Source organism: Ornithorhynchus anatinus, chromosome 14 (genome assembly GCF_004115215.2).
Source record: "Ornithorhynchus anatinus isolate Pmale09 chromosome 14, mOrnAna1.pri.v4, whole genome shotgun sequence".
Lineage (NCBI taxonomy): Eukaryota > Metazoa > Chordata > Mammalia > Monotremata > Ornithorhynchidae > Ornithorhynchus > Ornithorhynchus anatinus.
In genome coordinates this window covers 15,022,696-15,033,574 of record NC_041741.1, presented here as the reverse complement: position 1 = coordinate 15,033,574, position 10,879 = coordinate 15,022,696, and the positions used below count along the sequence as shown (strand labels likewise).

Here is a 10,879-nt window from a genome sequence, read left to right as displayed (position 1 = left end):
TTACCAACTGGATATTGCCTGTAGAGATAGAACTAAATCCTGGTGTAAATCCAAGTTTTGAACCCAGCCCCAAAAGACTTTCCCTCATCAGGAGGAGAATACTGTCCGTTTGCTCCAGAGTCCCACTGGGGAAGCAGAGACTCATCCAGCCTTCAGGTTCTAAGACTGGAGATAGGTCCCACCTAGGATACTGATTGGGTAAATACTAATTGGTCACAACAAGTATTGAATTGACCTTGGAGGTGACTGGCTGCCCAACCCAGTCCTCCACATACTCTTCACTCTTCTGCTTTTCAGTGCATCAGAAGGATCAGATGGAAATTTTCTGAACCACAGCCCCAGTCACCATTCGCTTCCCCATCCAAGCACCAAAGCCACTGGCTTCACCAGTTTGCCTTCTAAGCATTTACTATGACTACTGACTCCCAAGAAGCACCACAGTGGAGAGTTCAACAGGAACTGAGTCATTTAAGTGGATCCCGTTCTTTGTTTAAATGGGAAATTTCCCCCCAAAATCTGTTCATTGCCCATTGGAAGAAAACCATTTTCTTTCTCCAATGGGAACCAAAGCGAGGAGGCACTTCCAGGAGGCCATGGTGACCCAAATTGCCCTGAAACCTCAATTGGCTGTCATCAATGGTGAGGCTACTGATCTGAATCAAATGAGGGAGGCCTTGAAGCCACCAGAGAAAGGGAAGATGGACCAGGAAGAGATGGTGATTGGCAAATAGCATGTAGAGAAATGGCAAAATATACCAATGATGAGCCCATCAATCCCCTCCACCTTGGTAAGGCATAAAAAAGAACTACTGATTGGAGACTCAGAGGCTTCAAGTACTGGATCACTTTTGATTTGCTCCCTTGTTTCATGATCAGATCAGATGAAGCCTTTGCTCAAGAAGAACCCTCTCCTTCCCCAGGTCTGGCAGATTTGTCTGCTCCTGAGTGATAAAACATCAAGAAAATTTATTTTATTTATTCCATAATTATCCTGAAACTTATTTTAGATTGCAAGCTCTTTGAGGACAGGGATCATGTCTACTCACTCTATTGTACTCTCCCAAGGGCTTTAGTACAGTGCTCTCTGCACAGAATAAGCACTCAATAAATATTACTAATAAATTGACTGACTGACAAACTTTATGCCAGGAAGGAGCTCCTAAAAAATTTAGAGCTAAGGGGCAGAAACCAGTCAGTGGTATTTATTGAGCACTTACTATGTGCAGAGCACTGAACTAAGCACTTGAGAGTGCAATACAACAGAATTAGCAAGCGCATTCCCTGCCCATTTTGAGTTTACAGTTTAAAGGACTGTAGACCAGGAGAACAAATCTTTTCTTGTGACTCCTCCAGATTGGAGGGAAGTGAAAGAACCAGTGGTGCCAGTGCTACTACTTCTGCCTCTGAATCAGGGATTGCTAACAGTGGACAAGTGCTATGAGTCCCTAGTAATGTTAAATAAACTTGTACCCAGGGTGGTATCCATAATTTCCTGACTCACTGTTCATACTCCTCCATAAATAAGCCATCATTATTCCTACAGATCTTGGAACCCCCTTAATCACCTCTCAAATCCCAGTCCCATGTGTCTCGGTTGAAATTTAAGGGTGAACCACCGAGAGGAGTCAGGAAACATTTTGATTTTAGTGAAGGACTCATGAGAAAGTTATTGTGGTGTCCATGTAATATACATCTTTATTTCAAGATAACACAATATACAAGGCACACAAATAATGGAAGACTGAGATGAACAGTTGAACAACATTGGCCTTTAATGCTGCTAGCTATTAACATGCATTGCATTAGGTTGAGAAAGATATGCTTTATCCTCTTAGAGCTCAAAGTTGCAGAAGAGAAGACTTGATGGGATTATTACAGACAGTTTAACTTAATATAAAAGAACAAAGTGAGACAAGAGAGCAAAATGAAAGCCAGGTAGTAGAGATACAGTCCATATTTCTGGTCTTCTACTGTGTACAGGAGGCAACACAGAGGTCAATCTGACCTGAGATATTCCTTTAGAAAATTCTTTCTTTTGGTCCAATATCTTTTGTTCCAGGCGATCTTCCTTGTGAAATCATTTGACCTATAAATGATATTGCAATATGTTGATTATTTCCATTTTATGTTGAGGATGGGGAATATAGACAGAGCAGTCTGTGAAGGGAGGACTGGGAAAGTGAGATGGATTCTGCGAGAACTTTGATGATTGCTCCCCTCAGGCAAGAGGAAACAGGGGTTTTGAAACCCCAGGGACAATTTATTGGGTGGAAACAGCTGGGATCATGGAGCTCAGAAGCTCTGCACTGAGCATCAGCCACCTCTGAAAAACACACTTTCTTTTACTTTCTATTCCTCTGCTCCGATTCTTCCATATTGATTTTCTCGGCCAGTATAATACTGACAAGTGTTTGCCATCCTCTGTGCAACTGACTAAAGTCTAATCAAAGGGTAAAAGTGAGAGTCTCATTCAATCTAAATTTCCCAAAGGGGAAAAACATCACCCAAGGGTGGAGGATGTGAGGGCAGGTGGGTGTGGGGTGTAGCGGTGTGAGAGTGTGTTGGGTTGAAGCCCCCCCCTTGATTTAATTTCTCATTACCTTGAACAAGGTGACTGTCGTGCTGTAGAAGAGGCTCAGGAGGAAGAGGACAATGAAGGTAGAGGCCGTGGTCCACAGGTTTTCAAACCCCTCTTCCTCGGCATTCACTTCACCTTCTAGAATTGATTTTCAATGACACAGAAAACAAAGATTCAGAGGGGGGTTGGTCTCACTGGGTTCACAAGGGACATATGGACTTGGACTCTCCCATTGGTGGTGGGGACGGGGGAAGGGAGGGGATGAAAGTGGCCAGATCTGCACAGGGAAAGTAAAAGTAGAAGCAGCATTGTCTAGTGGGTACAGCACAGGTTTGGGAGTCAGAAGGACCTGGATTCTAATCCCGGCTCTGCCACTTGTCTCTTCTGTGACCTTGGGCAATCACTTAACTTCTCTGTGCCTCGGTTATCTCATCTGTAAAATTGGGATTTAGACTATGAAACATGGACTGTGCCCAGCCTGATCAGCTTGTATCTATCCCAGCACTCAATACAGTACCTGACATATAGTAAGCACTTAACAAATACCATTTTAAAAAAAGATGGAAAAATGGGAGTAAAAGCCCACACATTTCTGGATGGTGCTTACGGTAACTGTCTTGTTTTCAACCAGAGGAAAAGGTTATTGGCTGCTAGCACTTTCTTTAGCCAGTCAGTATAGAATGGTTGAAAAGTAGCAGCAAATGGAGGTCATATGTGGTATTTCCTTTTTCTGGTGCACAGACTCCTTTTAACAGTGCTTTGCATATAGTAAGCTCTCAATAATACCATTAATTAATTGACTGAAGACCAGTAGCACTGGACAACAAGGAGCAATTCCTACTAATGTTAGCTCAGTGTACAAGTTAGACTCACTCTCGGCAAATATGCCTCAGAAATGGAAACGTCCACAATGAAAGTCCTTCCAGACATGTGACTGCCCCAGTCAGACTTGATCTTGACTTGGAGAATAGCTGGGTCTAGGTCTCTGAGGGTTTGAGAGGGTTGGGAAGTCAGCCCACCGTTTTCATTTGCCTAAAGATAAATTGGAATTTCAAAATTTAGGTCTGTTCTGTGCTGCATTCGAGATGGCAAAGAATAGGGTAAGAAAGAAAAAGAGATGGAGCAAGGAAGATAAGAATGAACATAAGGTGTGTGTGTATATATGTATGAGGGAGAAAGACATTTATGGGAACTTTCAAGTATGAGTTGGGAATGCAGTGGGGAATGTGCAGATGTGTGTGCCTCAAGGAATTGTGGATAAGAAAAACCAATGCCAGTGGCTTTCCCAATCCTAAAATCTGTATCACTTGCACAGCTCAGAAAACATCACCTTACAGTTTCAGGGTTGTAGAGCTTAAGTTCTATTTGGTGCTACTCTAGATCTCGTTTAAGTATCAGTGATGGAGGTTGGGAGAAGGTTGGCAAAGAGCCATGATGGTGGCAGGGGAAGAGGTCATTGGAAAAGATAAGGGGAGTTTTGGGGAAGAGGACCAGCAAAAGGCTCAGTCAATGGAAATGCAGCTCTGCTTTTCCTTCCAGATGACCTTGTCAAGGTGGAAAAAGCTGTTCATGGGGAATCTCCCTCAACAGCCCTTTGTCCTTCCAATCCCTTTGTCCTTCCAACCATCTTTAGCTGAATTGGAAGAAAAACAGGTTTCCCCATGTTGGGCTTCTCCATGGATGCTCCTCAGAGTGTTCCAAAGCTCTCTCTCTCTCTTCTGGTCTCTCAACTCTACATTTTGGGGAGCATCATCCTTGCTTTGTTAAGTGGAATTGATGAGTGTGATTTCCCAAAATGGGGGAGGCTGGGGTAGGAGTTTACATGTTAATGGCTCAGATGCTCATTTCTTAGCCTTTCCTGCTCTAAGATCCCAAGAATGGGAGAGAAAGGGAGAGAAGGGATCAGATGGGGAACCAAAATCATAGGTCATTCAGAGACTTTGATCATGAGGTGGATGCTTTAGTTCAATAACACCTCTTCTCTTGGATAGATTTCCATAAGGCTTTATACAACCACACCATTTTATGGGAATCAGCTGGAATGTTGCTCAAGGATGTGGAGTGGATAAAAAAGAACAGCCTGGGTTTATTTAGCTAACTAGGATAAATCTGGTGCCAGGGATCACAAGTTGGAACACTTGGCACTTTAAAAACTTGGAGATCTGGAGATCTCTATATCGGACTGGATTTCTATTCGGAGTTCATATTAAGGAAGAGCAGGGTAAAAAAAAATAATCTGAGTTTAGTGTAATTCATTCGTCCCAGGAAAAGGCAGGATAGAGATGGCTAAAGATGATTCTAGATGAGACTAATGATTTCAAGAGTTTATGGAGAATTTAAAACCCTCTAAGAGAATTGGACTGCTTTATACTGAAAAGTTTCCATCTATTATGCAAATACTCTCAGGCTTCGTTGCTTTCCTTTCTGACTACTCAGAGATCCTGTTCCTTGTTGTATGGCCTCTGAGACTCTGGGAGTAGGGAAAGACTAAGATTTGAGCTTCTTTGGGAGTTTGCATTTTATCAACTGGACTGTTTAGTTTCATCACCAAAGTTACTTAGCCGCAAGGCAGTGCTCATCGTCTTAGGAGCCCTGGAGATTCGAGACTGGCAGTGGGGGTCTTATGACCTGGTAATCGCTCCCTGGAACAAGTCTCCTTAGGGAAGAGATTGGCTAGTTAATAATGTTGGTATTTGTTAAGCGCTTACTATGTGCCGAGCACTGTTCTAAGCGCTGGGGTAGACATAGGGGAATCAGGTTGTCCCACGTGGGGCTCACAGTCTTAATCCCCATTTTACAGATGAGGGAACTGAGGCACAGAGAAGTTAAGTGACTTGCCCACAGTCACACAGCCGACAAGTGGCAGAGCTGGGATTCGAACTCATGAGCCCTGACTTCAAAGCCCGTGCTCTTTCCACTGAGCCACGCTGCTTCTGGAGGCCTCTGTTCCTCCATTTTGAGAAGGGCAAAAATTGACTTAGATCAGGACTCTCTTCCACACTCAGGGCATATTTATCTGAGAATGGGAGCAAGGGCTAGTCCTTTCCAGCAAAGGGAGTGACAACTGTGATCCTATAGGAGAACTGAACTATGGCACCAACGCTGGGTCCTGCTCAAAGCAAAGTGGGGTAATACCAACTGACTTCCTGAACAGAGGTTCCGTAAAATAAGGGACTTGGCTCACTTTCCCCCCTTGTTCTGGTAGGCCTGATGGCTGAGGGAAGGCCAAGTTGTGTTTTGTTTCCTCTGCCACAAAAGCAGCATTTTTCGGATTTGGTACAAGTTGCCCATCTTAGTCCTTCCATAGAAGAGCTTGGTCATCCCTGACTGAGTGCTTGGTGATCCAGGGGGAGTGCGTATACATTCAACACTCTACAATCACTGGAGTATGTGCATGTGTATCCATGTCCGGGCCATGTTAAATTAGTTGTATGGGATGTCTCTGCTGTGTCAATTTTCATGTGACTGAATGAACTGCAACTCACATGTGGGTGGTGTGCATGCATGAAGAAGAATAGTAAAATGGTTCAAAGTTGCAGAGCCACTGAAGGGAAATGAAGCAGGTGTGGATGTTTCTCACTTGGACTGGAAAAGGAAAAGAGACCCATGGAGGAGGAGGAGTCAGGGAGAGAGTGAGGGTGGTAATGCCAAACAGCAGAGGTAGAGAGGTGGCGTATAGAACAAGGAATGCAGCACAAACAGAAGGCTCTGGAGGTATTCAAACAGCCTCTTGGTTGAAATTGATTTTTTTTTTATTTCTGATTTTGATAAAAGGCAGCCAACTTTTCCTCATTCTAATGACATCATTCTCTCATATACACAACTGGGGATTCAGTGTCCTCTGCAGCCCCCAGAATCCACCCTGTAAGTGAGCTGAGGGGAAATTAACGAAGTCAGGGACAAAGCAGGGGCGATGGGCAGAGGTCGCTGGGGGACCACGGGCAGTTAGTAGCAGGTGTTGGCCGTGTCGGACATCACGAGGGAGACATTGATGTGGGTGGGTTTACCGGTGGACTTGTCCACGGTCCTCTCCATCACGTACAGGGGCAGGGCCTCGTGCACGACGACGCAGGTGAAAGAGTCCCCGGCACTCCACTCCTCCTCAGCCACGGTCAGGGTGCTGTAGGCGAAGTACAGGTTGGGGCTCTGGGGCTCAGGCATGGGGGCACTGACAGTGTATTTGTCCTGGGGCACCGGCTGGCCCTTATGCAGCCACTGGACCATCACATCGGCCGGGGAGAAGCTCTTCACCAGGCAGGAGAGAGTGGCCGACTCTCGTAGGCTGAGCTGATCCGAGGCAGGGGGGAGGACGTACACAGCTGGGGAGTGGAGATTTACCTCTGTGGAGGAGAGAGACAGGATACGGTCAGCTGGGCTACACACAACTCCCCATTTTCAGCAGCAAGGGCAGAGTGGCAAGGAGAGTGTCTCTGGGGCCAGCATTCCTCCTGGGGCTTGCAGTGAGCCAAGCAGGACCTACCTGCCTGGTACACTGCAGGGGAGTCTGGGGGAGATGGACCTGATGGTGTTTTGGGAAATCTACCTAGCCCAGAGAGGAGGTAGCTGGTCCTGGGCTGGGCTACAGGAGGCCAACTCACTCTCCATTGTAGCTGTTGGGCAGAGCAAGGAGTGAGGAAAGGAAAATCTGACCTTGACTGAGCTGTCCCCTCTGAAGACCTGCTGACTCCTAGGGGCCCCTAAGAGTTACTCAATCAACACCTCCACCTGCCACTTGGCGTAGGGGATGCTGCCTCATGCCAGAGGGCCAATGGAGCCCAGCTCGCCCCTGAACTGACCCCATGGATTACTGAGGGATGGCTGCATAGGACCTGGAGAGTAAAGGACCCTTACCCTTCTGCTTGGAGATGTAGGCGCTCTGGGGGGCTGGGAGGTCCGCATGGGACACGGTACACGTGAACCTCTTCCCGGACTGCCAGTCTTCAGCACAGACTGAGGCCTCTCCCGTGGCACTGAAGGTGCCATCGGGCTGGATTTTGGACACGCTGGTTTTGGTCGTCAGCTCCTTTCCTTCATATTGAGTCCAGACGATGGACAGACTGTCAGAAGTGGACATGCCAGTGACTGAGCACACCAGCTTGGCAGACTTGGTGGTGAAGATGCCGGCAAAAGAGGGTGGGGTGGTGGAGATCTTGATGGATGATGATGGTACTGCATGGAAGGAAAAGTCGGATTTAGCCTCCAAAGGGATGGGAGATTGGGGTACGAATGTTTCCTTAGGTAAGAGGATAGTCATGAACATGCCTGGTCAGAAACCCATGATTGGGATTCTCTTTCCAGCAGGGCCAGTGTATTCAAGGACCACTCTGTCATTTGCTCCCTTCTCTGAACAACCAAGATTTTGAATTTTTGCTGTTCAAGAGCTGCTCTTTCCCACAGTCCACAGAGACTCAGCAAAGACTCGTTTCTCTGTCCTCTCCTCAAGAAACATTAGTGACAGCAAAGATTTTGCCCAATGTTTTCCTGGGATAGTGCTGTTACCCCCAGGTAGGATGGGAAGGATTCAGGGTTTTGTTTTTTGGGGTTTTTTGGGGGGGGGGGAGGGTTGGTATTTATTAAGTGCTTATTCTGTGCCAGAGACTGTACTAAAGTTGGGGTAGATACAAGTTAATCAGGTTGGACATAGTCCATGTCCCACATGGGGCACGGCTCATAGTCTTGATCCCCATTTTACAGTTGAGGGAACTGAGGCACAAAGAAGTTAAGTGACTTGCCCAAGGTCACACAGAAGACAAGTGGCAGAGCCAAGATTAGAACCCAGGTCCTTCTGACTCCCTGGCTCATGCTCTATCCACTAGGCCACGCTGCTTCTCCTGTTCAGTTCAGAGAATAAGAACACATTCAGGGTTCCAAGACAAGTTGGAACCAATGTGGGAGATTCCTCAATCTGGGCTAGTCTGGGCTGCTAGTTTGACCACCTTGAATCCCCTAACCCCCAATGGCCCTGGGGTCCCGGCTAAGCTCAAATTTCCCAGAGGAGATTTTCAAGCCATAGACTCTGGGCCTGGCCATCACTGTTTCTGGACCCTGGAGTCCTAGTATGAGTCTGGAAAAGGGGGCAATACGACCCAGGGGCCCCAGTAGAGGCAGAGAAAAGTGTAATGGGACTGGCTGTTCTTAAATCACGCAGGAAGCCAAGTGAAAAGCCCTGGTGAATGGTAACTTACCCCCAGCACACTTGTACGATGCGTTCCTCATCTCTATGAAGTGGGTCTTCGGATGTTCCACGACACAGGTGAAGTCGGTGGCCTTGAACCAGTCGGTATCGCTTACTGTCAGGGAGCTGGAGAGTTGGTAGGTTTTGGAACCGTCGAGTGTGGGGCCCTCGGTGGTGAAGCCACCATTGAGCAGCTCCCCGTTCTTCAGCCACTTGAGGGAAATTTCCTTGGGGTTGAAGTGCTTGGCCTGACAGATGATGGTGCCCTCCAGTTCAGGACCCAGGAATTCTTCCCGAGTGGGTATGTGGAGGCTCACGTTGGGCCTACTGGGCTGGGCGACTGAGTTGGGAAACAAGCCGGGGAAGGAGAGGAACGTTAGGCCTCAGGGAAACTGTGGCCACTAACAGAAAAGAGAAATTCTATCTTTACGGACCTGAAAGGGTCCCCTGGGTTGGTGCCCTCCCTCCGAGTGGCTGAATGACTGCTTGAAGGGTGGGGTGTCTTGAGCCCTCCACCACTTTGGACTTCCCTTTGGAAAGGGTCTGTCCTGTTCTCATTGCTCTGCAGTCTCAGAGTCCTATGAGGGATTTCCTCAGGCCAGATGACTATCCTTGGGGAGAAAGCTCACACAGAGGGTTCCCCAGACAATGGCACATCCCGGTGGGGTTCATGGACTCTGCTCCCTCTGAGGACCAAATTGCTGCTCACTAGAGAGGGTGGAGGGGCAGGGTGGGGATTAAACACCCCAGGAGGTTTTATAACTGGAGCAGCTGGGGTACGAAGATAGAATTTTCTCGTGTATTCCCCTGTGATGTTCCCAGAACCTACCGATTCTGTCTCTCGGGACCCTTCTCTTTGATGCCTTTCCCTGGCCTGGTGGGAGAAAGTAGGAAGGGGTGTGTCACAACCAGCCACTGGAGAGCTAAGATACAGTGGGTCCAGGGGGTCAACCCCCCCGTCAGCCTTGGGTGTTCTTTTCACTTTACTGAACCGGTCCCCTGGATGGGCAGGGAGAGACGGACACAGCCCCTCTGTCTAGGTAAGGTAAGTGACCGTGTCGCAACTCTTACCTCTGAGGGGCACTCTGATTTCCTTGTTCCCCACAGCATGCTTAGCCTTGCAGAACACGTAGTCGTCCTGCCCCATCATGACTTCGGTGGCAGAGATCATCAGTTGGGAGGTCGTGGAATAGGCTTGTCCACTAAGGACTGTCGGGTAGTTTATGAATTTCTCAGTCCCCACAGTGGTTCTGTTCTTGAAGTCCCAGGAGAGGGTGATGGAGTTGGGCAGGAAGTTCTTGGCCAGGCACCCCACGGCCAGTGAGCTTTCTTGGTTTAGGGAATCCCCACAGGAGGGGACGAGAGGGAAGAGAAGTGGGGCTTGTTGTGAAGCTGAGAATGGAGAAAAGAGGGGCCAGGTCAAAGGAGCAAGAGGAGAGAGTGGAATCGATGTTAAAATACGAACCCTTGATGCTTGCTGGAGACACTTGGTGGGCTTTCCTGGGTGAAGGGACAGCATCCTTTCACCTCGTGTGGGAGTCTGCTCTCTGGAGATCACTGCTCACTCTGAACTTTTGACACCTGTGTCACAGGCCAGACCAAGATCCTTTGGGCAGAGGGCAATGGTGCAGCCCAGGGTCATTCAGCCACCCTCCATCACACCCCTGAGGGATGGCTTCCTGTCGAGCCGGGCAACACCAGTTGGGGGTAATGCAGGGAATTCTGCAGGGCTCCCACATAAACTTCACTTGGCAGGAAGACAGGCCTCTTCCCAGGCTGAGGCTATTTCCCTCACAGAGACCTCGTCCTCCTGCCTGTGAAGCCCAAATCATCCACTGCCCGCAAACCTGCAGGACCAAACCCCCCTGCCTGACTCTGCTGCTCAGACAAGCGGAGTAATCCCCCAATTGTGAAAACTTTTCCTGAAAGGAAATCCATGAAGTGGGTCTGGGCTGGGGACCAGGGGCTGGGAGCCAGCCCAGGCTGGTGTAGGAGGCAACTTTACCGGGTGAGACCACAGGAATTCTCAGATTTGTACTGGGTAGACGACCGGACCCAGAAGTCAGGGGCAGGGAAGCCTGGTTTGGAGCAGGGGGCCTGTCTCGGAGAGAACCCTGGCTCTGGCA

The 10,879-nt window shown here is 48.2% G+C and overlaps 5 gene segments (V, D, J or C); all 5 read right to left on the bottom strand.

Moving 5' to 3' along the window:
* The window catches only part of LOC120638829, a 96,533-nt gene that overhangs the window by 73,167 nt on the left and 12,487 nt on the right, over window positions 1-10,879 (bottom strand).
* Window positions 1-10,879, bottom strand: part of LOC114816504 — a 70,686-nt gene that overhangs the window by 48,444 nt on the left and 11,363 nt on the right.
* Window positions 1-10,879, bottom strand: part of LOC120638828 — a 140,968-nt gene that overhangs the window by 119,201 nt on the left and 10,888 nt on the right.
* LOC100076564 overlaps window positions 1-10,879 on the bottom strand; it is a 189,816-nt gene that overhangs the window by 168,514 nt on the left and 10,423 nt on the right.
* Window positions 6,309-10,879, bottom strand: part of LOC100076640 — a 343,932-nt gene continuing 339,361 nt past the window's right edge. The window contains 5 exon segments of the C gene segment in view: window positions 6,309-6,918; window positions 7,430-7,747; window positions 8,764-9,093; window positions 9,583-9,627; window positions 9,825-10,145. Of these exon segments, the coding sequence occupies window positions 6,524-6,918; window positions 7,430-7,747; window positions 8,764-9,093; window positions 9,583-9,627; window positions 9,825-10,145 (1,409 nt within the window).